At 49.7% G+C, this 26,728-nt stretch overlaps 3 protein-coding genes across 7 annotated transcripts in view; 2 read left to right on the top strand and 1 right to left on the bottom strand.

Moving 5' to 3' along the window:
- The window catches only part of ATF7 (activating transcription factor 7), a 91,151-nt gene extending 75,149 nt beyond the window's left edge, over positions 1 to 16,002 (top strand). For 2 of the 3 annotated variants that reach the window (XM_022572013.3, XM_022572014.3), the window contains exons 7-12: positions 1,002 to 1,101; positions 1,633 to 1,746; positions 2,333 to 2,485; positions 5,343 to 5,540; positions 7,084 to 7,192; positions 10,641 to 16,002. In XM_022572013.3, the coding sequence (XP_022427721.1) occupies positions 1,002 to 1,101; positions 1,633 to 1,746; positions 2,333 to 2,485; positions 5,343 to 5,540; positions 7,084 to 7,192; positions 10,641 to 10,858 (892 nt within the window). In that variant the 3' untranslated portion in view covers positions 10,859 to 16,002. The remainder of the gene's footprint in view (positions 1 to 1,001; positions 1,102 to 1,632; positions 1,747 to 2,332; positions 2,486 to 5,342; positions 5,541 to 7,083; positions 7,193 to 10,640) is intronic. The other variant, XM_022572015.3, reaches the window with a different exon arrangement.
- A 106-nt stretch (positions 16,003 to 16,108) lies between these two features.
- On the top strand, positions 16,109 to 19,871 carry NPFF (neuropeptide FF-amide peptide precursor). Its single transcript, XM_030763068.2, is given in 2 exon segments — positions 16,109 to 19,581; positions 19,694 to 19,871. Coding segments are annotated over 2 exon segments (666 nt in total). The 5' UTR covers positions 16,109 to 19,009; the 3' UTR covers positions 19,788 to 19,871.
- TARBP2 (TARBP2 subunit of RISC loading complex) lies at positions 17,263 to 25,406 on the bottom strand. Of its 3 annotated transcripts, none has more exons than XM_089920802.1 (9): positions 25,067 to 25,394; positions 24,350 to 24,514; positions 23,427 to 23,529; positions 22,733 to 22,828; positions 22,101 to 22,173; positions 21,764 to 21,881; positions 21,349 to 21,476; positions 20,717 to 20,918; positions 17,263 to 20,560 (listed from the first exon to the last, which is right to left on the bottom strand). In XM_089920802.1, the coding sequence occupies exons 2-9, from the start codon at positions 24,507 to 24,509 to the stop codon at positions 20,403 to 20,405; spliced, it is 1,038 nt and encodes a 345-aa protein (XP_089776928.1). In that variant the 5' UTR covers positions 24,510 to 24,514; positions 25,067 to 25,394; the 3' UTR covers positions 17,263 to 20,402. The 3 variants fall into 3 exon arrangements, with proteins under 3 accessions (XP_089776928.1, XP_022427724.1, XP_089776929.1); XM_022572016.3 differs by having other exon boundaries at positions 24,350 to 24,519; positions 25,067 to 25,392; XM_089920803.1 differs by lacking the exon at positions 23,427 to 23,529 and having other exon boundaries at positions 22,733 to 22,811; positions 24,350 to 24,519; positions 25,067 to 25,406.
- Positions 25,407 to 26,728: the final 1,322 nt, after the last annotated feature.

Genomic DNA, 26,728 nt, shown 5'->3' with positions numbered 1-26,728 from the left:
CTTAGAACTTTAGGAAGTTCATTATAGTGGTGGAGGTCACACAGGGAAGTATATATTTAGTTCTTGGCTTCAATCATATGGATGTTTATGGAGGCACTACTGAATGAGGCGCTGAAACCCATTAAGTCATCTTTTTTTTTTTTTTTTTGCTGTACGCAGGCCTCTCACTGCTGCAGCCTCTCCCGTTGCAGAGCACAGGCTCTGGACGCGCAGGCTCAGCGGCCATGGCTCACGGGCCCAGCCGCTCTGCGGCATGTGGGATCTTCCCGGACCGGGGCACGAACCCGTGTCCCCTGCATTGGCAGGCGGACTCTCAACCACTGCGCCTCCAGGGAAGCCCAAGTCATCCTTTTTAAGTCTGGTTGTTCCCCTCAGTCCCAGTTAGGGTTCTTGGTCTTTGCGATTCCTAATTTTGTCTTCACTCCCAGCATGGCCCATACAGATTTCCTAGTGGGATGACTTAAGATCCTGTCCCCAGGTACCCATGGGTTAAGAGGTTGTTGTCAGGCTTCAGCCTCTTAAAGTTTATTGTTCTCTAGACCCACTAAGAAAAATACAAAGGGATGGCTTCTTTCTTAGACAGAGTAGAGCAAAATGTGGAAAGGAACGGGAGGAACTTACTCAGATTTGGCTATCATATGACATAATTCAGCTTTGCAAAATGGCAGCTTTGGTTGAAGTATTCGTTGCCTAAGGCAAGACAGAATTTATACACACCAGTGGTAGGGATGTTTATTTAATTGTTCTAAACTCTTAATAGGATTAGCTTCCCACCCACTTGAATTCAGTGGTGCATTTAATTTGCAAGGTGTAAAGATCTTGCGATTTCTCTCCATCTATAAGGTAAGGTAAGTAGCATTCCCTGCTTTATCCACCTTCATGAGGGTGCCAAGATTTTACAACGCTACTAGAAAAGACTGGGAAATCTGCTGTAATTATAGGAGGAGGATCATTGGCAAAAGGGTCTGTATTATGAGCATTTCTCTTCATATTTCCTCTAGGTCTCCCACTGGCTCCCTCCCTCTCGTCATGCATCTTGCTAATGGACAGACCATGCCTGTGCTGCCAGGGCCTCCGGTACAGATGCCTTCTGTTATATCGGTGAGCTCTGAAGTTGCGGCAGCCAACCCTACCAAGACATTAACCCCTCCCTTCCACCTGAATGCTCATAGACACACATGAGCCCCAGGGAAACGTGGGCTCTGATCTGTAGTAGTTGAACATGGCAGCCTGCCCGTACTCTTCACTAACCTCTGCCAATCCAGCGCTAGGGAACACTAGACAAAGGCTCATCTGGACAATTGGCTCCTGGTCCAAGAATTGATTTTGCCAGCCTGCTGATTGGTTGATTTCACTTGGCACTAAGTACCTCACAAATTGCCCACCACTTTCCTCAAGATACAGCCTCAGCCTTCCCCATAGAAATTGTCATAGCACTGGAGGATTAGGTCCCCTATCCTGTGGTGCTCCATGGGGGATGGTATTTCCCAGGCTGTTTCTGCATGCCCTATGCACAGGTTGCATAGAACAGGCCCTAATGTGCCAATCTCAAAAGCACTTCATTTGGGGAAGCTGTTGCCCCACTAATAGCATTATGTTCCCTTCTGGTTTTTCTTCCTTCTCTTGATCCAGCTGGCCAGACCTGTGTCTATGGTGCCCAACATTCCTGGTATCCCTGGCCCACCAGTTAACAGCAGTGGTTCCATTTCTCCCTCTGGCCACCCTATGCCATCAGAAGCCAAGATGGTGAGTACATCCCAGCCCGGGGCAACGCTGGCCCTTCTGAAAGAAGTGGTATCTTCTGGGGCTTGCAGAGCTAAAGACCCACCCAGTTGTGGGGTCTGGAGAAGAAAAGACCCTGATTCATGACTCCTGTCTCCTCTCTTCCACCTTTAGAGACTGTACATAGACCATGGCAGTGAAAAGAAGCAGCACAGATTGTTTGGAATGGAACTCTTGCTGTTTCAGTTCCAGGGTGACAGATGGAGGGGTGGATGAGTGGGCAGGAGAGCTGGCCAGGAGGTGAATAACTGCGTAATAACCAGCCCCTGGCCAGGTTCCAGGAGAGAGCTTTCATCTGGACTCTATAGCTTCAGCAACCCCCGCCCTCCAAACTGTGCCCAGGATGATAGTGAGGGGACGGAGTAGGTATTTTAGGGATCATGTGCACATTCTCTCTCCCTGTCATTTTCTTTTAATCCCTCTGTTAAGGGAAAATCAGTGTGGGAATTTTAGTTGTCTGTAACATCAGTAATAAAATCTAAGCCCGCTCTTCTCACCCTTGATAGAATCTCACCCTTGACAAGCTATTTTTCCTTATCTTTTCCTACAGAGACTAAAAGCTACCCTAACCCACCAAGTCTCCTCAATCAACGGTGGCTGTGGAATGGTGGTGGGGACTGCCAGCACCATGGTGACAGCCCGTCCAGAGCAAAGCCAGATCCTCGTCCAGCACCCTGACGCCCCATCCCCTGCCCAGCCACAGGTCAGTTAGACCCTTGGATGGGGGAACCAGTTTGTGTCACCATTACTCTTTAAGTCATACCTGGTTTTTCAAGGAGCAAGAAAATGAAAGAAGAGTGGATATCAGCATTCTGGGCATCTACCTGCACTTTGGTTCTTGTTGACAGTTTGAAAGTAGCAAAATGCACTATTCTTTATCCATCCTTGGGTTGTACTAAATGCAAACAGACTGGATAATGCAGAACTGTCACACAGGAGGTCTCAGTTTTTGTTTTCTGCTTTTTGGTTTTTTCTATATGTGAATGCTGTATCTGCAGAACCCTCTAAAATGTGACAGGACCTCACTTCAAACCACTTTGTACACCAAAGGAGGCTTCCCTTAGTCTCTCCTATCTTAGGTCTTAGCCCCCACCCACCTAAAAAAACTTACCTGATTAGATTTATAGCAAAACTCAGATAATAACAATATATTAGGGACTTCCCTGGTGATGCAGTGGTTAAGAATCCACCTGCCAATGCAGGGGACACGGGTTCGAGCCCTGCTCCGGGAAGATCCCACGTGCCACAGAGCAACTAAGCCTGTGCACCACAGCTACTGAGCCTGCGCTCTAGAGCCCATGAGCCACAGTTACTGAGCCCGCACACCACGACTACTGAAGCACGTGCGCCTAGAGCCCGCGTGCCGTAACTACTTAGCCCATGCGCCGCAACCACTGAAGCCCACGCACTCTAGGGCCCACGTGCCACAACTACTGAAGCCCGCACTCCTAGAGCCCGTGCTCTGCAACAAGAGAAGCCACCGCAGTGAGAAGCCCATGCACCACAACGAAGAGTAGCCCCCGCTCATCACAACTAAAGAAAGCCTGCATGTAGCAATGAAGACCCAACACGGCCAAAAAAAAAAGAAAAAAGAAAAACAATATATTAATAAAATGTGATGTCACAGTATTAAGATGGCTCAGTAAACAAATACACACCCCCAAAAAACACTTTTTCCTCATCAATTGAATGTCTTTTTATCAGGAGAAATTAAAGTCTTAAAAAAGCCAGAGGGATCCCATTTAGAAGCCCAACTCTTTTTTTCAGGGAGGCCTCAGTTTACTAATTTTCTTTGAAAACTGAATAGGCCTCAGTTTTCATATTGTCTGTACTGGTTAGGTGACAACAACCTGAGATCAGTTTCTAGAGTTACATCTTTTGCCCATCCCCTTTTCCTGATGTCACCACCTGCTTTATCAGTTAACCAGCACATGTCCTAACATTTAATGACCATATGCTGCCTTAAAGCTTGGCCAACAACAAAAGCTTTCATCTGAGTTTTCTTGTTGGAAGCTAAGCCTGCCCACCCTCCTGTAACCCCTTCTAATGCCAGTCCCTTCTGGAAATGGTAAAGCAGTAGTCCCCTTGCCCAAGTTGTGCTGCTTCCCCTCTTGAGGAAATGACATGACTTATGTTTTAGTTACCACTAATTCCTTTCCTTCTTATTCTTCCTGTCTTTCTCTTGGTCTGTTCTTTTACCTCCATTCCCTGCATGTCTTGTTGAGTTGTCTATGAGAGAATAGGAACCCATCATTGCCTTTTCCCCATTCTCCTCCTAAAGCACCAATCTTTACATGTGCTCCATTGAGCTCAGGACAAAGAGGAAATTGAAAATCACAGGAGAATTTGTATAAACTTCCCTTAGTACAGTGAGAAGCAATGACCCCAAGGCCTGTAGCTCATTAAAATAAGTTTGAAATTTCCTCTCCACTTTTTTTCTTTTAGGAGAGAGAATATTAACCTGAATAAATAAAATGATCTCTTCATTATCTGTGTTAATGGAGAACATGATTCAGTAGGGCCTGAAATAGAATAAGATTCTGTTTTCTTATAAGCTTATGCTTATTCTCATGCAACTAATGTGAGCTCTGGCATTTGGGAACTACCAATATAGATGTTCTCTAATAGCAACAGATTCAGGAAGAATTTATTTTTGGCGTTGTTTTACATTACATAGTTTCTTTTATACAGATGGTTGACCTTTCTATATTTTAATTTTGACCGTTATTGTAAAATTGGTCTATCTTCTTTGAATATATACCAGCTAACAGAAAAGGAAGATGATTCAAAAGTGCTTTAGAGACAGGAGACATCAGCCTGAAGTTTAAAAACAAAAGACAGTCTTAAATCGCCAATTTGTAAAGAGATTAAAAAATGTTTTTCTCTTTAAAAACAAACAGAACAAACAAGGCAGGAAGCAGGGGCGTTGCTGAGGATGATTAATAGCTGATTTAAATAAAAAGAATATATTGGGAGTTCCCTGGTGGCCTAGTGGTTAGGATTCTGGCCTTTCACTGCTGTGGCCCAGGTTTAATCCCTAGTCGGGGAACTGAGATCCTGCAAGCCGTGCGGTGTGGCCAAAAAAAAATAGAATATACTAATTCATATATCTCCATGATAGTTCATATCTCACTGATAGTAAAATCTTTTCTCCTTTTCTGAAACTTGTAGCACACAGTTATTTGTATATATTGCTTGACCAGATAGGTGATTCTCCAATTTTTTATTCCATAGTCTCCCTAAAATTTCCCCTGACACCTCCCTTGATTATAATTTCCCTGCCTACAAGATTTCCTGTTAAGAAACAAAAAGTGATCCTAGTTTCATTTTTATCTGTCTCAGAAATAATCAGAGTATGGAACTGAGAAGACCGAAAGAAAACAGGAGGCAGAATGAGGAACTACTACAGAAGAGAAGCTAAGGGACATAGTAATGAGACTCGCTCTGGTTACAGAGACTGGTATATACTTTTACCAGATCTTTGCCAGAGCTTACGTCAGGTTTAGTTTGGAAAGGACTGACATTCCCTTCAAGTAACTCCTCTTCCTTCTGGGCAACAGGTCTCACCAGCCCAACCCACTCCTAGTACTGGAGGGCGACGTCGGCGCACGGTGGATGAAGATCCAGATGAGCGGCGGCAGCGCTTTCTGGAGCGCAACCGGGCCGCAGCCTCGCGCTGCCGTCAAAAGCGGAAGCTGTGGGTGTCCTCCCTAGAGAAGAAGGCTGAGGAACTCACGTCTCAGAACATTCAGCTGAGTGTGAGTGTGTCCTGGGTGATTATTAGGATTGTTGAATCTGGAAAGTGAGATTGAATCAGGAAAAAGTGGGACGATATAATAGAAGATGATAATTCTTTAAGACAGATCCAGAACATATGCCAGGGAGAATGCAGAAAGAATGTCTTAACAGTCAGAGTTGAAACCTCTTCCCCGGGGACTGGAAAGGACACTTACCACTACTCCCAAATCTGCTACTAGAATGAGTCATCCATAGACCAGTTTGGATGAAGGGAATTAGATTAAGCACCCCAGGGTGCTCTTTTTAAGTCATCAGTAGAATCTGACAGGGGTAGTGGAACACCCAAAGGGAAAGTATTTGCCCAGGTAACACAGCTTAAGAAAGAAAAAGCCACTCAAACGCAAATAGAATGGTTATAACACAGATATTTTCATTTATTTTTGGCTGTGCTGGATCTTCTTTGCTGTGCGCGGGGCTTTCTCTAGTTGCGGCGAGCGGGAGCTACTCTAACTTGTGTGCGGGCTTCTCATTGCGGTGGCTTCTCTTGTTGCAGAGCATGGGCTCTAGGCGCACAGGCTTTAGTAGTTGCAGAATGCGGGCACAGTAGTTGTGGCTCGCGGGCTCTAGAGTGTGGGCTCAGTAATTGTGGCGCATGGGCTTAGTTGCTCCACGGCATGTGGGATCTTCCCGTGCGGCATGTGGGATCTTCCCGGACCAGGGCTTGAACCCATGTCCCCTGCATTGGCAGGTGGATTCTTAACCACTGAACCACCAGGAAAGTCCCCAGATAATTTCTTGAATATTATTTTCCCTTCTTCTGATTATTTATTAAAATATTCCATTACAAAGGTAATATATTTATATAACATATATATAATATACACATACATACACACACAGAGGTACAGATTAAAAATAAAGTCTCTCTTCAATATGTCTTTCCTAGTCTCATTCTCTTCCTTGTAGATAAGTTTGGTGTGTACCTACCAGACATGTATGTATTTCTAATATTTTTTTCATTTATAGCTTTTGTGGGGGAGTCAGGGAGGGACTGTCTATTGTAACATAAAACAGTATCTCCTGGAGATCTAGCCATGTATACAGAGGACCTACCTCGTGTTTGTAAATAGCTGTACAGTGTAGCATTCTGTAGTGTAAGTTATGTTATAAGGTATGGATACTTAAAATGTTTCTAATTTTTTGCCAGAACAGCAGTGCTGCAGTGTACATTGTATGCACTTGAGTAGATAGCTCTGTTAAATAGATTCCTGGAAGTTAGCTTTCTTAATCAAAGGACATATGCATTATGAATTTTGATGTAATCGTATTTATCCTAAATAGGAGTAATTTTTCTATTTAAAATCCCTACTATCACTGCAGCAGCTCCTGTCATTGCATTCATGGCTGTATTGGCCCTGGGCCGTCTAAAGCCTTGCTGGATCTTTCCCAGATTTGAGGGAGAAAATCCAGACGGCATTCTGTCCTCACTTTGGGCATAGCTACGGGGGGTTCAAGAGTGGAGCATAAATTTTCTTCATATTCTTTTCTTCCCTCCCTCCCCAGAATGAAGTCACATTACTACGCAATGAGGTGGCTCAATTGAAACAGCTGCTGTTAGCTCATAAAGACTGCCCAGTCACAGCACTACAGAAAAAGACCCAAGGCTATTTAGGTGAGTGGCTCACAGCCTAAGCAAGACCAGTCAGTCAGTACACTGCATGTAATGAGTGTCTCAACTCTTTATAATTTTATAACCCCGTTCTGAATGTTCTGGGGGGCCCAGATTGACGAGTGAGCAGCCTTTGTGGAACAACCAGTCCTATCAAAAAAAATTTTTGAGAACAATATAGTTACCCTAATTATCTATTGTAGCTGGAGAAAAAGGGTAGCAATATGTATTGGGTACCTACTTTGTGTGAGGCACTCAACCATCTTCCCAGTTCTCTCATGAAATAGATATTACCTGCGTTTATACACGAGAAAACTGCACTCAGATTAGTCACTTACCTGAAGTTACACAGTTGGTGAAGTGGCAGAGCCAAGATTCACATCCAGCTCTTCTTATTCCAAAGCCACTGTCTTGGCCTCAAGAGGATATAATACATTGGGGTTTGTTAAGCATTGAGATTTGGTGGTAGATCATACATTGGGGTTTGTTAAGCATTGAGATTTGGTGGTACATTTTATCTTTCCAATGATGGGCTAATGTTGGTTTCAGTTTGTAATCTGTGAGCACAAATAATATAGTGCTAGGAAGAGCTGGTCACAGAGTCATGCTCAGGATAAGCACAGTCCTTAAATTAAAATTACTGTGAATAATTTGCTTATGGACAGTAAAAACTAATAAATCATTTTCCTTTACAAATTAAATAAATTCATAGAAATGTTGGCTATCAAATTTTGATATATTGAATTATTTTTCCACTAATGTCTTTATCATTTCAGAGATGTGTTCCCATAGAAAAAGAGTAGCCACATCACCAATTTTAAACATCTCTATTTAAATTTTAATTTTAATGTGTACTTCAGGGTACATTCATTCATTAGGCAGATATCGATTGAACCTGTTCTGTGCCAGGCACTGTTTTACATGCTGAGGACATAATAGGGAACCAAATAGATTAGATTAAAGTCCCTGCCCGTGAGGGGCTTATATTTTAGTAGGTGAGACAGACAATAAACTAGATAAATAGGTACAATATATATAGTATGTTAGATAAGAATAAATGCTTGGAAGACAAAAATAAAACAAGAAAGAGGAATATGAAATGTTAGCAGCAGGGTTGAAATTTTAGACAAGACCTTAAGGAAGTGAGGGAGCTAGCCATGCATTAATATGGGAGAAAAGTACTGCAAGCGGGAGGAACAGCAAATGCAAAGACCCGCAGTGGGAGCATGTCCGGCACATTCTAGGAACACCAAGGAGGCTAGTGTGGCTGGATTGGAGAGAATGGGGAATGGAGACTATTTGGAGATGAGGTAGGGGAGGGAATGGAAGCATTTTCCTTTAGGGCCTCATTGGTCATAGTGAGGACCTTAGCTTTTACTCTACTTTGAGGATCGTTAGAGGGTTGTTTTCAGCAGAATAGTGACATGACTGATCTGACTTATTTTGAACAGGGTCACTCTGTTAAGAGAGTGAGGAATGCATGGGCAGAAGCAGGCAGTCCACTTAGTGGGGCTATCACAATCATATGAGCAAGAGGTGATGGAGCCTTGGACTGGATGGCCGTAGTGAAAGTGGTGAGAAGGGATTTAATTCAGGATATATTTCGAAGATAGAGTGACAAGGTTTGATGACGGCCAGATGGGGCAGTATATGTGAGGAAAAAGAAAATCAAAAATTGCACCAAAGGTTTTGGACTGAGCGACGGCAGGAACGGAGTTGCCATTGATGGAGATAGGGGAAAGTGTAGGAAGAAATGGACTGGGTGGTATATCGGGAGCTCAGGTTTGGAAGCCTCTTAGGCTTGCAGCTGGAGCTGTCAAGCAGGCAGCTGGTTGTATGGGTCTGCAGTTCAGAGGAAAGGCTGAAGGTACAACTTGGGGAGTCAGCAGAATATGGATAGTTTTTAAAGCCATGAAACTGGATGAAATGTTATTGTCAAAGAGAGCACATAGGTAGAAAAAGAGAAGTTCCAGGACTGAGCCCTGGGTACTCCAATATTTAGAGGTCAGAGAGTTGAGAAGGGACCCACAAGAGAGACTGAGAATGCATAGCCAAGCAGGTAGGAGGAAAGCCAGCTGAGTAGCTGAGTGTGGTGTTCTGTAAGCCAAGATAAGAAAGTGTTTCAAGAAATTTAGTGATCAACTATTTCAGTCCTTTTGATGGGCTAAGGATGACAAGGACTGAGTATTTATCAGTATGAAGTCTATATACAGTAAGGTTTCTATTCAGTCCCTACAAGAACTCTGACAGATAGTCAACCTTTGAAATTACTTATTTGTTACAGCAAAGATGTATTTAGTTCCTACTGCGTGGTATGGACATAGTGGTAGGTACCTGACATAAGACGAACGAGACACTCTCCTATCTCTGAGAGACTCACAGGGTTATGAGGAGATAAACATGTCCAGCCATGGGTAAGGTAAGCACAGGTATCCCAAAGAGCCCCTAGACTGGGAACTTCCTGAGGACAAGGGGCCTGTCTATTCTTTTTATACCCTAATGCCTGGCACACGGGCAATACTCAGTAAATATTTGATGAATAAATGAATGTATGCTCTGAAAGCACAAACGATGAAATAGTTAATTTCCTGAGTGTAACAAAGAAGGCTTCACAGAGGAGGTAGTATTTGAATCCTGAAAGAAGACTCAGGCATTTATCAGGAGGTCAGAAATACAACCAACTATTGAAATTTTGCCCTTATTCTACACATCTCTGTTTAAGTAGCCAGAGAGGCTATCTGATGTTCAGTGAAACTCCTTGACTGTTAAGCAACATGGAGTTACCTTTGTATGCAGCTCGGACATTTGTGTTTAGTAATAAAAGTTACTGTCACTTTAGGTGGAGTGGCATAACTCAAAGTAAATGTGTTAAATCGTTAATGCCTAGCTAGTTAATAGTCAGGAGGGTCTGACAGACCTCTTCGTAGTTGGTTGTGTTGACTGAACCTTGGCCAAGGACTGGTCATTTGTAACATCATTTGATTGTAGCTTGATATTTATCAGGTTTACCTATGGTGCAACTACGTGCTAAAGGAATATTAAAAATAATGGAATGATTGCAATGTTGTGAGCATTAATAAGAGAGGATAGCAAAAAAGAGATCTATTTTAGGTCACCTTCAAAGACATGAATAAGAGGAAGTGTGTCCCAATAAGGGTAATGAACTGTGCAGAGACCTAGAAGCCAGGCAGTGTAATTAACATGTTGGGGGTTGGCTTTATTGGGATAGATGGGTTAATTTTGGCCTAGCTTGCTTCTCTTCTCACAACTTCCAGTTTCCTAGCCCATTTATGGCTTAGAAGCCAAGATTCTGGGAAGTTTTCCCCCCTAAAAACATGGGCTTCATTTTCCTTTGGGCTCCTTTAGAATTATGGCAAAAGATAGTTCTGCCTATTTCCCCATTCTGTTTTCTAACCACTTGCTCTCTGCTTTTTGCCCTCCTTCCTGGCAGAAAGCCCCAAGGAAAGCTCAGAGCCAACGGGTTCTCCAGCCCCTGTGATTCAGCACAGCTCAGCAACAGCCCCGAGTAACGGCCTCAGCGTTCGCTCTGCAGCTGAAGCTGTGGCCACCTCAGTCCTCACTCAGATGGCCAGCCAAAGGACAGAACTGAGCATGCCCATACAGTCGCATGTGATCATGACCCCACAGTCTCAGTCTGCGGGCAGATGATGCCTCCCCTGGTGGAGAGGTCCCCAGCCAGAGCTCGCCCGCCCGAGAGCCAAGAGAGATGTCATCTTACCCTCTCCCATCTGCCTTGGACATGGCAGTAGGGGGGGGAAATTGTGTGTTGTGAGTAATGGTCAGATGTGGGGCTTTTCTCACATGGTCATTCACGTTGACACCTGTACTAGGAGCCTCCAAGCCCCAGAGCCACATAGATCATACCCCAAGGGGGAAGTTTCTGATGTACCCACAGCCAAAGGCCTTTCCCGATGGTCCGAACAATCATCCCCGCCCATGCACGTGTACCTGTCTCTTTTAACACTAACCCTTGTACTTCTAGGTTTCGGTTTCTCAGTTCCCTCTCTTTCCACCAAGCCATGGCTATTACCTTCTTGATTCTTAGCAGCATGCCACTCCTACTAGGTAGAGGGAGGCTAGAGTTGATGGCATATCAATGGCTGACCCATCCCTAGCCACCCCATGGACTCAGGACTTTGTCTCCCAGTAGCTGCTTATTTATGCCTTTCTCCCCCTCCGTAAATTCTAGTTAAAACATTCACTTATGGAGAATGTAAGGTTACCTTTGTTGTATGAAGTAGCAGTATTTCCCAGCTCTTCCATAAACTTTAGTCCTCCCTACTTGCCACCAAAACAAAAACAGAGAAATGAAACCTCAAACGGTCTAGTCCTTTCTCATTTATTTCCAGAGCTATTTGGGTACCTCATTTTATGTCTTGAGTTTTCCCAGTCTAGTGGTGGGGTCTTTTCCACCTCCCACTAAGCCTTGGCAACCTCATCTTGTGGCCTTGTTAGATACTGCTTGGTAGTGAAAAGGGAAAGAGCCCAGGATCTGACTGGCTGGTTCCCTTCCCATCCCCCACTCCATCCTCCTTCAGTTCTAATCATCAGGACAGGCAGGAACAATGTAGTTTAAAGCTTGTTCCATCAAGTTACTAGATTGATTCTCTTATGTTTTACAAGAGTTTACTAGCCAAAGCATACAGATTGCTTTTGGTCATCTTTCCACTCCTGCCTCTCCCTCTTCGTGCCCCTGCCTGCATTCCTGCCTCTGTCTCTCTTCTATAATTAGTTCTGATGCAGCCCTCTGGAAGCTGTCCTGTAGGGGATTCTTGTGCTCCCTCACCTCCCCTCGCCCCCCATCTCTCAGTCTCACACATCTGTCTTCTTTTCTGAGTGAGGGTCTGATATTCACAACTGGTCCTCACTGGATCTACCTTCACTCTCTTTCACTAGGCTCCAAGCCTAGCCACTAGGTCTCTCTGGTTCTGTAGCGTTTCTTTAGCTCTTTTCTTCTCTCTGCCCCCTGGATGCAATGCTTCTCCATAGTCTACGCCCCAGGACCCTGAGGCATCATAGCCGAGGTCCTGAGTGGGTTTTCTTGAGTATAAGTTAGGGTGGGGGGAGGCACGGGAAGGGAAGGTGGAGCACTGATGTCAGCAGAAGAGCCCTGCTCGTTGAAGAGTCTGACCTGCCTGGGAAATTGGTGACTGTTGCTCTCAGCCATTCTTACTTTGAAAAGTTGTGTTGCAGGGGGGGAAATTCATCCCTCTTGTCCCTCTTTCTTCCCCATTCAGACGCCTCATCTTCCTTTGGCTCTGAACTATGCAATTTCTACCAAGGCCATAGGAAGCAGTCCAAAGCCAGAGGCCTGTGGATAGATAGGTCAGCTTCAATAGCCCTTCAGTATGAAGCCCTTCCAATTGTCCCAGAGCCACTTTCTGCCATCTGCCCAAGCCAATAATGTCCTTTTCTCTCTCTCTCCTACCTCCATCTTATACATGCATACAGAGTGACTGCCAGCTTCCTTTCTTATTTTATCTTCCAAAATTGGCTATCATAGAGGAATGAGGAAATGTTCTAAGCTATGAGATTCCCATCTCCTCAGACTGATAAACTGGTGAGCCAGTTAGAGGACATGTTCTACTGCATTTGTTTTTAATTCCCCCTCCTGCTTTTCAGAGCTGGTGTTGAAGAAGCCACACCTGGTGAAGAGAAAGGAGAGAAAACATGGTTTTCTCATCCTCCCCCACCCAGGACCCAACAGGAACAGCCCCTGAGGTGACTCAGACTAGCAAATGGCGCGGCAGATGGTCAGGATGCAGGTTACCACCTCCAGGGACTCCACTTGCCTTTAAAACTTCACAGCCATAACTTGTGCTCAGGACTTTTCCTTTAGATGGCTGCTCCCTGGGATTTTCTCCTGCCTTAGTTGTGTTTCATTTTTTGTTATCTTTATTTCCCACTTGTAGCCTTGCCCTAAAGCTTGACTGCGTTTATGGCTCCTAAGGAGCCTTCATAAGACCCTTGACTGTTTTTCTTCCCCCTTCAGTCATGTGTTTTTCAAGTTAAGAATCAGTTTGTCGCTGCACACATGCCCTGCCTCACTGCTTGGCCTTGGAGGAAGTTTGAGTCCTGCCAGTTTGTCCCTGTGTAGGATGGCTAATTTATGTAGAGGGTCTTATTTAGTTTCTTAATCCCCATGTCTAATTCTCTTGAGTCCTTATTTCATTTTCATCAGTGGGAAGTTAGTATTGGAGACCTAACCGAGAGGCATTGGCAGAACCTTAGTAGTAAAGCAGCAGTGAAATGAGGAAGGAACAACGACAGGACCTCCCCCACCGCAGACAGCTCTTCAGTTGGTCCTTAGTCTCACTAAGAAGGCAGAGCGATTGCTTGCCCTGAAGTCTCTCCTGTAGTCAAGGGGAATGACATTTACCTTGTTACTGCAGCCAGTTGTGTGGCCACTCTCCCCTGCTCCTTGCCCTCCAGACTCCTTTGGACCAGAACATCATGGAGGGTGTCACTTAGCTCTTTTTAAGGAACATGGCCTTTCTAGGGGCCTAAGGGAAGACACTTTCTAAAAGGGACTGGGAATGTGGATGCCTTAGGACTCTTCTAAGTGAACACAGGACTCAGGCCTCCCACTTCACTCCAAGGACACAGCAGCTAGAGACCCGAGGCCATAGAGAAAGGGGCCAGAACCAGGTCTTCTGGTCCACAGACTTAATGCCCCATTGTCTTAGTATATGTGCTGCCGAAGCGAGCACTGCCCCATTGTCTTAAAAGAAAGCGTGCTTAGAGTTGAAAAGTCTGAAAGCCTCCCACACTATTAGGAAGGACTAGAAAGAGTACAGCCTCCTTTACTTCATCTTTCCCTGTTGGCCGTACACCCAAATCTGGCTTCCTTTGGCCTCTGCTCCTCTCCTTGGCCCAAAGTCCTAGACTGTGTACACTCTCGGTGGCAGTAAAAGAGGAGATGGCCTAACTGAACCTCATCTTGCTGCCTTCCCTGTGCCTGTTCCGTTGTTCCAGTTCCTTTGCTGACTTACTGCCCTCCAGCACCACCCATCCTGGTAGACAGGGTGCTTAACCCTAACCACGCCCCATCTACAGCCTGAACCACCAAGTAGACACCAAAATATTCCTCCTCTGGTTCCTAAGCCCCCCGTTTGCTCACACTGAGAGGCTCCTTTAAAGGTGCTAGCCCTAAGACAGCTCTTCCCCACAAAGTTCCCTTTTCTTTCCTTCCCATCCCCAAATCATTATTTTTCATTAATATTGTACATTGTATACACAGGAAGGAAATGTACACTTTTTTTTTTTTAATGTCATAACCAGTCTGTTTAGAATGCAGTCCTCCTAGCTGTATCACATATGCCTTTGTTGATATGCTCTTTCTGCTTTCTTTAGACTTTTGTTTGACTGGGGCAGAGGGAAGAGCAGGACAGGTGAGGATCCTAAGGCAGATTAGAGGCCCCCCATCCTACTTCAGCCTCCCACAACCCTAATCATTCCCTTCATAGTACAGACTGATTTCTGTTTCTGTTTGCACACATGCAAGTGCACACAGACATAAATCCTCACCATCCCAGGGTGGTGACCCAGCAGGGATGAGTGTAGGTGGTTGCTAGCCAACATTCCCACCCTCCATACCAGTTCATTCGTGTCTCTTTGGGGTAAAGTTCTTCCCTGGAATGAGAAAAGGCTGGGGAGAGTAGGGCAGCTTAAGGCAGCTTACATCCTCTGTAGATGCAGGTTTGTATTGTCGCTGCTAGGGTTTCTCTTTTTAATGGGGGCTGGTAGCACAGAGCTATCTCATCAGCGTTAACTACTGGTGAGTGAGGATTTAGCTGTAAGAAATGGCTTTGAGCACTAGTTTCATTGACTTTCCCTTAGGGCAGTGGTTCTCAGAATGTAGTCCAGGACCAGCAGGACCATCATCTGGGAACTTGTTAGAAATGCACATTCAGGCCCCATCCCAGACATACTGAATCAGAAACTCGGGATGGGCTCTAACAAGCACTCAACGTGATTCTCACACACACTAAAGTTTGAGAACCATTGCCTTAGGGGCAAGCTGGGAAATTCTTACAGGGTATCAAGGATATTTTAAGTACCATCCTCTGCCTTAGCACTAGCATGTTTTTCCATTTCCTCCAGTCCCTCCCTCCACTCCCATTAAAACAACAACAATGTCACTCATCTCAAAATCTAGGTTTGTCTTCCTCTGCTTACTCCTAAAACCTGCCCTGCGTGGGTCTGGACAGGAGTTGTCCCATATTCCCTTGCAGACTGGTCACTCCATGTTCTTTGTTACAGGAAGGACCGGCTGTCCTGTTCTCCCACTCACCCCACCCCCAACACACACCTTTCAGGCAGGGAGATGAGCCTTCAGCCCCAACAGTGGAGGCTACAGCCTCCTGACATGGTATCTGTTGAAAAGCTGTGTGTGCCTATGGTTATATCTCTGTTCATCTGTATATCTTGACATGTAGCAACACCTCTCCATGTCATCAAGGAACTTGACTCTGGGTCTGGGTTTCCCCAGTCCCCAGTGGTGGACTTTGACAGGGGGGAGGATGCAGTGCTACAGGCTGTTTTGTTATGAAACTGTCTTCTCCCTTTCCCCTCCACGCACTTGAGCATGATCCCTGTGAGCAGGCTCTCACAGTCTCCTGGGACGGGGCTGAGGCAGAGGCTTCGCTCTATTCTCCCTGACCGTCCCTCCTCCTTCCCCCTTGCCACATAGCAGTTATCCCCCAGCCATGCCTTCTCCCCCCTCCCTTGCCCTGACATATATTGTGCCTTATTTATGCTGCAAATATAACATTAAACTATCAAGAGAAGCACTGTTCCGTCTGATGTTTCAATACTCTGATCTACAAGTCCCACTGTCCATTCTTTCTGGGAATTCATTGGGCTTTCATGTCTGCAATCTTCACTCTCCCATTTCTTAGGACAGAAACAGCTGGCATTCTTATCCCTCCTTTTTATGCAGGGGAAGACACAGCCTAGGGGAGGTGGGTGGTTTGTATAAATTACGTAACACAACAGAAGGCTCAGATCTGTGCACTGCCCTTAGGGACGAGGGCCCTTGGCATCATGGGAGCCCTCACTAGAGAACTTGTGTGCTTTGCGTGGATGGGGCTCGGAGGGCGGTGGAAGGCAAGTGGCCTCTTAACCTTTCAGTGTTATGTCCCCCACCCCCGCAATTAAAAAATAATAAGCCCTACCCTCAAGAAGCTTCCAGCATGCCTGGGGAGTGCACTTAGACGCAGACAGAAGGAGAAGTGCTCTATGATTCTATGAGTTCTGTAGGGGGGGGAGGAGGGGAGTCTGGAAATGAGAGGTGGAGTTTATTTAGAAACAGGCAAGATAGTTTACAAGAAAAAAACAGGTAGTGCTCAGGAGCTATGGGGAGATGTGGGGCGGTCACTACTAATTCCTTGCATCTGTGTCTTCCTTGATACCACAAGTGAGGAGGGTGACCAGGCTAAAGAACTTGACCAGGAGATAGCTGGGTACCTCTGAGGGGTTTCCAATAGGAGAGAGGAGATTTACATGCTGTTTGTTGCTGGTGTTTGGTGTAACTGACACAGACAGGGAGCGCCAGTCTCCCCTGCGGAGCGGGAAAGGCAGTGGTGGTCTTCATTGTGGTCAGGAGCACGTGGGAGTCCAGAGAGCAGTAAAGGAAGTTGCTGAAAGCCAAATACCGAAACCAAGATTGAGAGGTTTTGGAGGTGGGGATGAGACTGAAGGGAGGACAGTTTCCCAAGTTAAAAGAATTAACCCATTCCAACTTCTAGCCAAAGGAGAGACCCATCGCCTCCATCCAGGACACAGGAAGCAGCTAGACCAGCCCCTTTCTGAATGCAGCCTCAGCTCAGATCCACTTGTAACTGGCGATCAGAGAAATAACAGAGGGTAAACATTTATTGTGTGCCTGCTATGTGCTAGGTGGAGTGCTAGATGCTTTGCATTCATCAAGTTATTTACTGTTCACAAAACCTCTTGATAACAGGAGCAGTTACCTCATGATACTGATGATGACCCGAGGTTTAGCTTGAGACACTTGCCCAGGGCACACAGCGAAGTGCAAGAGCTGGATTAAAACGGCTCTGACCCTGGAACGGCTCTGCAGCACCCCATCTACCCTCATACCTTGTTCCTCTGAACTTGGTCAGATAAGAATGGACAAGGACCTTGATACAGCGCAGGACCCATTTCCCACAGAAGAACCATCTCCTCGTGGACTTGATGCTCCCATGTAAGAAGTGGTGAAACTACAAGATGTAATGATGGTGAATGTCAGGTTCTATGCTTGGGACCAGCGGTGAGACAAAGCTTACAAAAAGGTTCACCCTAGCTTAGGCTGCATTGATAGACGTGAGTATCAAAACCTGATCTAACCTACCTATCCTAAGTATAAGTTGGTTTCTAGATGCCTCACTTTAAAGAAGGGGGAACGCTTCCCCTTGAACAAAGAAAGACGAAAGAAAGAAGGAAGGAAGAATGAAATCTGTCCTCAAACATGGGAAAGGCTTGTAACATGAAAGATGAGAGGTGTTCTCTGAGAGTGAGGGAAACCAGGACCCCTGGTGGAGGCCACAGGGAGATGAAAGCCAGCTCCTTGCAAGGATGATTCTGTCTGGACTGAGGAGATAGCAAGTTCCCCAGGACCCAGGACAATCACAGCTAACGTTGTGAGGAAGCCTGCTCTATGCCAGGTCCTGTGCTGCATGGGTTACAAAAAGTATCTCAAATAATGCTCACCGTAGGAAGTGGTTCCTTTTAACGGTGCCATGTTTTAGGTGAAGAAACTTCTTACAGAGAGCTAAGCATCTTGTCGAAGTCTGATTCACAGGCCCTTTATGTCATGGCACCTCTCCAGCATCAAGAACCACACTGGTGGCACTGCTGAGGAAGGGACTCTAGGATCAGAAGGGAAACTGTACCAGATGACTTTGAAGGAACGCTTCCTGAGAGGCAGTGACTGCTTTTTCCTAAGGTGGCATTCTAGGCACCTGCCCCAGTAGGTCAGAGCCAGAGCCAGGCAGAGGCTGGAGTGACTAGAGGGAGGTGGGCACCCCAGTATCCTGCCCCTGCCTTTCTGGGACTCGGTGGGGTCAGGGCCTGAGGACCTCCAGCCACCCTACCCTTCAACAAACTCTGTTCCAGAAAAAGGAAATGGCCGGGCCTGACAATGCAGAGCTGTGACCACAGGGTGGCAGCAGTGCTTCAGCTGCAGAGCACTGCTCCCTAGGCTGAAGTGAGGCAGGTCCTCAACAGTGCGAGTGAAGATGGGGGTCTGTCTACAGACACCTGAAGCAATATCCACTTTCTGGGGGCTCTGAAGCCTTTTAGTCTCCTGTATCTCACTTTTCTATCCACAGGCAAATCTCAGAGTAGTGATTCCATTTTTGATCCTCCAACAGGCACGTACGTACACATGGGTGTGAATGGGCTGCGTGGCCCTTCCTGCAGCCTCTCCAGTCACCAGACTGGGTCATCCTGGCTGACTCTGACCCTGGCTCTTCCCTCCTTCCTTCCTAGGACATAATGCCTAGCCGGACAGGACTGTCTCTATGCTTTTATTCTACAAGTTAGGAAAGAGGAGGTGATCAGTTGTTACTCTCCAACCTGTTGAGGGATTGGGAGTTCTTGAAGGTCCCCCAGGGCCTGGCTCTGACAAAGCACCTGCAATTAATGATGCTTCTTGAGCTCTGGAGACAGGATTTATGCATCTAATAGTCTGTAACTCCAGGCTTAGGGGCTGGGGCCGGAGGCTGAGAGCAGGAAGTCCCACGGGGGCCAGAGGAAAGCGGGGCGGGGGGGGGGGGTCCCAGACGGCTCTTAATGGAGCCGTGCATTTCCACTGCCTGCTCTAGATTCCCCCTCAGGCTGCTGTCGGGGGCGAGGAACAGGGGGACAGCAGGTATAAGAGGCGGGTGTGGCCAAAGGAAGGCAGATGGCAGCATGGACTCCGGACGGGCCGCAGTGCCGCTGCTGCTGTTAGTAACAGACTGGGGCCGCGCTGAAGGACCAGGGGGCCGGGATGAAGGAGACCAGAGCTTCACGGTAAGTCAGCATGCCCACCCCCTTGTCACCATTTTCCTGTACCTCAGCTTGAGAATTGTACTCCAGGTTCAAATACTCTCTGGCTGCCAGGGTCACTGGGTCCTCACATCTGAGAAAATGACTCCTTAGCCTCCTACAACTTGCCCCTGGAAGCCACTCCCTTTCCCTCGTGACCTAAACGCCCAAGGCCTTAGCCCATCTTCCTTCCCGGATGCCCCTGTACCACAGGAGGAAGACCGTGGAGCCCGCCCACTGCAGGATGCCCAGACCCCCGGGGCACTCTTGCGCTCCCTGCTCCAGGCCATGCAGAGACCCAGCCGGAGTCCAGCCTTCCTGTTTCAGCCCCAGAGGTGAGTCTAAGAGGGACACGGGCGAGGCAAGGGCCAGAGTGAGAGGGGCGGGAGGGCAGCGGGGAAGGGGGGCACTGGAAGGGCCTACAGCTGAGGATGGATCTCTCCTAAGGTTTGGCAGAAACACCCAGGGCTCGTGGAGCAACGAAAGGCTGAGCTCCCCATTCTGGAACCTGGCTGCCCCTCAGCGCTTTGGGAAGAAGTGACATGCCATCCTTTGATGTTTGCATGCAAGGCCCACACCCAAAAGTGCCACGTGTCCCCCCAAATAAAGCTGTCTGGCTTCTGAATCAGTGTGCGTGTCTGTCTGTATGAGACAGAGGGCCAGGAGGGAGTCCCAAGACAAGAACCACAGCCCCCTCCATCTCTGCCAAACCAAGCTCTCCAGGAACAGGCGATGGAGTTCCCAGAGGTCAGTGCACCCAACCTCCTGCCACCGGAAAGGCAAACATGGGGACCTGAGGGGAGCAAAGTGGGGAGGCACACCAGGGGAAGTGACCTGGTGCTAACCTCTGCCACCGACTACTCAGGGAAACAGAGCAGGGTTTAAGAATCCAAAAAGCAGCACGTTTATTTCAGGCTCTTACTGGAGAGCTCCCGATTTCATTCCCCTTCGTCATTACCAGTTACGTGAGGACAGAACCCAGGCCAGCTGAGGCCCCTGGTTCCTGGCCCTGTGCCCTCCTCAGCCTGCAGGCAGGCAGTCTGTGTCAGAGGTAGAGGTGGCACCTCCAGGGGGTACCAGAGCTGGGGAGATGCACGGGCCGGGGGCAGGAAGAGCAGGGAGCAAAGGACGAATGTCCACGAGTCCAGCCGGGCCTTTATTTGCTGCCCGCCATGATCTTGAGGTACTGCAGGGCACGGCGCGCAGCCTCGCCTCGGGCTGCCTCCCTGGTAGTTGCAGAGCCGTGACACACGGTGGCCGGCTGTGTGGACAGCTCCACCAGGCACTGGCAGAGCCCACTGAGGCTCAACTCCTCTGCAGACCAAGAGAGAAGAGGGAGGCAGTGCTAGGCAGGAAGGCAGCACCGGGAAGGGGGTGTCCATGTCATCGCCATGCCCTCCCGAACCCTTACTCCCATCCATACTTGCTCTGGTCCAGTCCCACCGTCCCCCGGCCCCCCAGTAGCCATACCAATATCCAGGTAGCTGACATGGAAGGCCTGCTCCTCAGAGAGCTCGCTGAGGACACTGCAGCAAGCAGAGCCCAGAGCGCCCAGGGAGCCCGCGGAGCAGCTGCGCAGGGACAGGATCTTCTCTCCCACCGAATTCCGCAGAGAATCCCAGGTGCAGCCTGGGCCCCGGTTCCGAAGTCCATCTAGACGGGAGCCCACACCCTGACAAGATGGGGACAGGAAGAAGGATGCAGCCAGGGACTCTGAGACCCAAGCATTTAACAGACATCCTATGTCCAAGGAGAGAAAAGCCCAAAGGACGCTTCCTCCCATTGCCTCCCCCAGTCAATCCCTGTGTGGCCACCTCTAGCTATTAGACCGTGGACCGGATGGCCAGGCAGCCTTCCTCATTCCAGTAACAGAAGCCTACAGGGCCCCTGCCCTGGGCCAGCTCCCTCCCCCAGCGCACTCACCATGCAGGCCTATAGCTGAGGCCGAGAGGGGGCCCAGGAAACCCTGGGTCTGGTAGGAGAAAGGGCGGAAGCAGCCCTGGGACCCCGAGAGGCTCACTTGCAGGTCACAGACCCGAGCCCCCAGTGCCCGGCCCCCGCGTGGGGGACGGAGCCCGGGGCCCAGCCCACAAGGCACTCACGAGGGAAAAGTGATCGTCCTCAGGCTCCGCCTCACTCCCCTCCCGCGCATCCAGAGGCACGGTGTGCACTCGAAGCAGCATTTTGGCCGCTGCGTTACGCTTGGCCAGCTTTTTGGAAGTGCCACTGCCTGCAAGGGGGACAGGGTTGCTGAATGATGGTTCCCAATAGACGCAGTGCTTCCACCCGCTCAGGGGATGTCAACTGAAAAGAGGAGCTCAGGACCTGCTACGCGTCCGAGAACCTAGCCGGCCAAAAGAGGAGGGCAGGACAGGGTGCAAGGAAAAAGCTAGGAGGAAGGAGCCAAGCTGGGGGTCTCCGCCAGGAAAGCAGAGAGAGTCTGGGAGCTGCCTGTGGCTGTGGCTGGGGTGCTGCGGGATGGACAGTAGCTACAGGAACTCCCCTCCGCCCAGTTACCAATCTCAATGAAACGCTCCACCCGGCAGGTCATGGTAAACTCTTTGCGGTGGGCTGGCCCAGACTCCTGGGTCACTGTGTACTCAGGCAACCGCCAGCCTTTCTGCACCACCAGTTCCTTGGAAGGGAGAAACAAGGGTGCACAAGACAGTGAGAAAAGAGTCCTCACATCCTCTCCCCCCCCCACCCTGGAAGCCTCAGACTCGGAGTTAAAGAAGGAATAAAGGAGGGGTGGGAGAAGCCCTCAGAACAAGGTAACAGCCCCACATCAGCTACCCCCATGGCCCCTGGTACAAGGGAAGACAGGCATGCATGGGAAATGAGGATGGGGACACACCTGCAAAGCACCAACGGGGTTGCACTCAGACTGCTGAGGGGAGACAGGGGGCTGCACCTCCATGGGGGGGCTCCTGAAGGAAAAAGGGCCCAGGGCCAAAGCTGAGGGGGCTGGCTCCTTCGGCGGCTGCCCATGAGTCCTAAGCCCTGCTCTGGTTTCCCCCACTGCCATCTCCCTACTCCCCGCCAGGCAGGCAGCTGTCTCTCCAAACGTCAAGCCGGCTCTCTTGCCCCTCCCACCCCAGCAAGGTCTCCTCCAGCTCCCAGGCCCATTTCGATTTTCCGGAACACTGGACTGTCGCCTCGCCAGGACAGTGGAGAGGGGTGTATGTCCAGTCCCCAGGAGCACCTGATGGGACTCAAACACAGGGCCATCGTGTGGCCAACTCAGAAGAAAATGGGGCCTGCAAGACCTTTAACATCAACCATGTGGCTACTGAAAAATTATAAATTACCTCCCATCTCAAGAGCTTACCAGCTGGTGCAAATTCTTCAAACTCTGGTCCCCAACTATTCCATCCTCTGTTTACACTCAGACTTCCTCATGCCTGACCAGCCTGGGTGCAAGGGCTAGGGGCCAGGAGCCAGGACCCCTTCCCGCCCCCCCCAGGGCAGGCAGGAAACACAAGATACCTGGTTGGGACAGCAGATGAAACAGGAGTAGCAGCCGCAGCAGCTGTAAACACCGGCACGTCCTCAGGCAGTGAAGAGTCTAGGGGAGAAAAAGAACTTCCCGAGGGGAAGGGGGCCTTTGATTCACACCCACGTGGGGTGGGGGTGGGGAATAAAGGGTGTGGGACCCAGGTCCTCCTGACCTGCCCATCCCCTAAGAAAATCTCTTCCCACTAGAGACAAAAACTCAGGGAAGCTCAACCACCAGTTCCTCCTGAGATCTTTTGCTGCCAAACACTTGATCAAAAAGACTAAGAAAAGCGGGAGGAGGGTCTCTTCCTACCCAAGAACCACGGGAGCAACAAACACCAACCTGAGTGTGGAAGAGGGAATATGCCATCTTGCTGGAGAGGGGAAGTATGTGGGGAGCAGCTCCCTCCAGCCTCAGCCTCCACCCCTCCCCCTCCCCAGGCCCCAACCTGGGCCCCAAACCACAGCCATAACCCCTCACTGGGGCTGGCCATTGCCCCCCAGAATCCTTCACAGCAGCAGGAGCCCTGGAAGCATCCTGCTCGGGTTCCAGAGGAAGCTCTCAGGAAGAGGTCAAGTCAGCGTGGTTCAGTGTCACGAGGCCAAGCCTACGGGGCAGAGGGGCTGGTGCGGGGCCTGGGTTCCTGACAGAGCCTCTAGGATGCCTTGGCTGTACCTCCCTCACCTGCTGTCCTCCAGGGCCGGCTCCAGCATGCTCCCCCCTTTGAGGTGTTTGAGGGCCACCTCGGCTGCCTTGTGCTTGGCTGCCTTCTTGCTGGGGCCCTGACCTGAGAGAGGGGGTGTGGGCAATACTGGAGGTCACTGGAAGGACAGAAGAGAAACCAGCATCCCACAGCCTCTCTCCTCACAGCCAGAAGGAGTCAACCAAGCCCCCTCTCACCAACCTCCCCCTGCCCAAGACTGGAAGTGTTAACGCTAACTGCTGTAATGAAGGGCCCTTATCTTTCCATGAGTTCCCCAAATCAAGCCATGCCGGGCAGAACTTCTCCTGAGGTCAGACACTTTGTCTGGAGGTTCTTTCTCTGCCTTACTTTCCTCTGGGAAGCACTTTCTTTCCTCTCAATAAATAGAGCTGGCTGGAAAAATAGAAAGAGTGCAGGCTCTAGAGGCAAAACCTGGCTCTGCCACCTACTAGGCATGTGACCTTGCCCCAGTCATTGAATCTCTCTGAGCCTCGGTTTCCTCAGATTCAACATGGGGATACTACCACCTACATCAACTGGATTCGACCACGGTTTAAGGTAAGTGTGAACTTGATTAAGCACCTGGAGCAGAGTCCAGCACAGCGGGCACTCACTCCCCCAAATGCTGCACTGAGATTTCGATTTATCTCCTCTTACTTCTTCCTCCAGGATAACAACGATCTGCCGGGTCACTGTGGCAGCGCGGCTTTGCTCCTCTAACTCTCCCGAGTCCTACCCACCTCCTCACAGACCTGTGCTCCTAACCCAGTCAGGGATTTTCCCCCTGAAATCTCTCCTGCCGTCACTGGTCTTGGAGAAAAGGACTGTGAATAGATTCCAAGCAATAAAGCCAATGGGGCCCTGTGAATGCACACCCCAGCCAGGCTGCCCAAGCCTTCCTCACCAGTGCAGCTGGTGTCGCCAACGGTGACCCGGAAGGTGAAATTAGGCTGGTGGGCTTGGCCCTCGGCTTTGAGAAGGTCGTACACGGGCGTCTTCCCTATTCTGGTCCCATACTCCTGCAGAAGGCTGATCGGGGTCTTGCCCGGGTTGGCTGCCAGCATTTGCTCTATACTGGGGGGAGGGGCACAAACCCTCATCACACCTCCCCTCTCTGCACCCACCTGGCCAAGCACTGCCATATCAGATCCAGGCACACTACGGGGGACATAGGGTCCAGGGGACCTTAGGCAGCCACCGGCTGGGTTCAGTGTGGAGTAGAGGTGCAGGCTGGGAAAGCAGGGTCCACTGCCCCAGGGCAAGCGGGGAAAGCACTGTTCCTTGTCTTAGTTAAGGCGAGGGATCCTGTACCCCAGTGCAGTTTGGAAGTGCATGTCCCCTGACACAGTGCAGGCCAGGTCCCCAGTACCCACCAAATGCACTGAATGTCGGGGGCATAAAGCCCAACGCCCCAGTGCAGTCTGGGAACCGGGCCAACCCCGAACTAGCTAATGCTGGAGGCTGTGGCCACTGCCGGGGTGCATGCCGGGAACCACGGCCCACTACCCCAGTGCTTGCCGGGAACAACCCTCAGACCAGGTGCATGCTGGGGCCGCGACGCTACTCCCTCCGCACCGTGCCAAGTTATGCGCCCTGCAGGGATCGGTACTAGGCGGCTCACCTGGGCAGCCCGCAGCCCGTGGTAATGCCGGAGCCCTGCTCCTCTTCACTCATTCCCTCCTCCGTCTCCGCGGGCGCCACCGTGACTGCAGCCTCCACGCGCCCCAATACACCGCCGACGAGCTAGGGCCGGGGCCAAGCCCCGAGTCGCGGCCGGTCGGGCCTGCCGCGGAGCATGCTGGGATATGGAGTCCTCCGCCCACCCGACTCTAAGAGTCTCCATCAGGAGGGGAGCTATCCGCCCCACAACCCTCCGCGTGGTTTGCCCGGGCAGACAGCACCGCCTTCTGGGAGGAGCGGACTCATCCACTGTCGCTTTCCGAGCTGAGGGTGGTTTTTTGTTTTTTGTTTTTTGTTTTTAATATCGCCCCGCCTCCTTCCTTCCGCGTGTCCTAGCCTCAGGGCTGGGGCTCTGGGCGTGCGTACTAGCAGAGTGGAAGCGTCTAGGGGCGGGGCGGTAAGGGCGAACTCGAGACTGGGGGCCTTCGGGTCCCTTGAAAACTACAGAACCCAGGAGCTTGCGCGCCATCTTTGTCGCAGCTGGAGGGGCAGGGTCAAACGTGCACGAAAAGTTTCGCGGCGTAATTGGTTATTCCCGACTGCGCTCGCTTGCTCTAGGAGGAGTGCGACTGGTTACTTCACCTAGAGGGGCGGGGACAAAGGAAGAGTCAACCCCCTTGATCCCGCCTCTTCCTGAGAAAAGGTTGTGATTGGCCCAGGTGCAAGGCGGCTGTCGGTTCCTGACTCTGCACTCTGGGAGGCTGGGCCCTGCCTGGACGCGGGAGGGCACTAAGCTCTGCCCCTCAGGGCAGCGGGGCAGTTGTAAATCCTAGCCCATCTCAGTCTCAGTTCCCGCTCAGCCTTTGGCCTAAGCCCCTAGCTCTCGGGCCTTCGTCTCACAGAACCTGCTTCTTTTTCCTAGGTTGTCCTTCACCTCCCTTCCCCTTAATTCTGCCCTGCAGCCTGTCGGTTTCCGCTTTTCCAAAGCCTTTTTAGAATGGCCCTACACCTTTCTGTAGCTGGTTCCCCTACGCCAGGAGACCCCCCTCTGGTGCCTGAGAATCAGGCTATAGTGGGACAACAGGATTAGTAGGACTAAGGCACACAGTGGTCTCATTCCTTCTGCCGTGGGTCTTGGGTCTCTCAGCTAAAGAGAGGATTCTGGCCTCTTAAGACTAATCAACTAATCTGTGTGCGGAGCAGAACGCGTAGTTTTGGGTCCCAGAGCTCCATTCCCTCTTCGCCAAGGTCTCACAGCCACTGGCCTGAAAGATGTAGGGAAAATCTTGTGACCTTGGAGAGAAAGAGATCACGAAAAATGTCTGACTCTAATGAGTGTTCTGGGAATGGATCAGGGAAGAGATGGGCTTCTCTGTGCGGGGGTGGAGGTCCAGAGGAATCTTGGAATAATAACAAGGGGTCATCCAGGAACACTGGAAGGGGACGGGGCATTGAGCTGAGTGGATTCCAGCTGTGCGGAACTGGAATTGTGACAATTAGAGGAAAGAAGACAGGCCAAGATCCTTTGACAGGGGGAACGATGCTGGGGGGTGGGGGGGGTCCCACCTGAGGGGCTGCTGTCTCAGGGTATAGGAGGGAGCTTATAAGACCAGCATAGTGGGCTCCTACAGAGTCGGCTTAAGGCCGGGGGTGGGATCGCTCC

Source organism: Delphinapterus leucas, chromosome 11 (assembly GCF_059928025.1).
Source record: "Delphinapterus leucas isolate spDelLeu-1000000601 "Yukka" chromosome 11, BTC_Dleu_Yukka2, whole genome shotgun sequence".
Classification (NCBI taxonomy): domain Eukaryota; kingdom Metazoa; phylum Chordata; class Mammalia; order Artiodactyla; family Monodontidae; genus Delphinapterus; species Delphinapterus leucas.
Note: the sequence above shows the minus strand (reverse complement) of the source record. Positions and strands in the feature narration are given on the sequence as shown.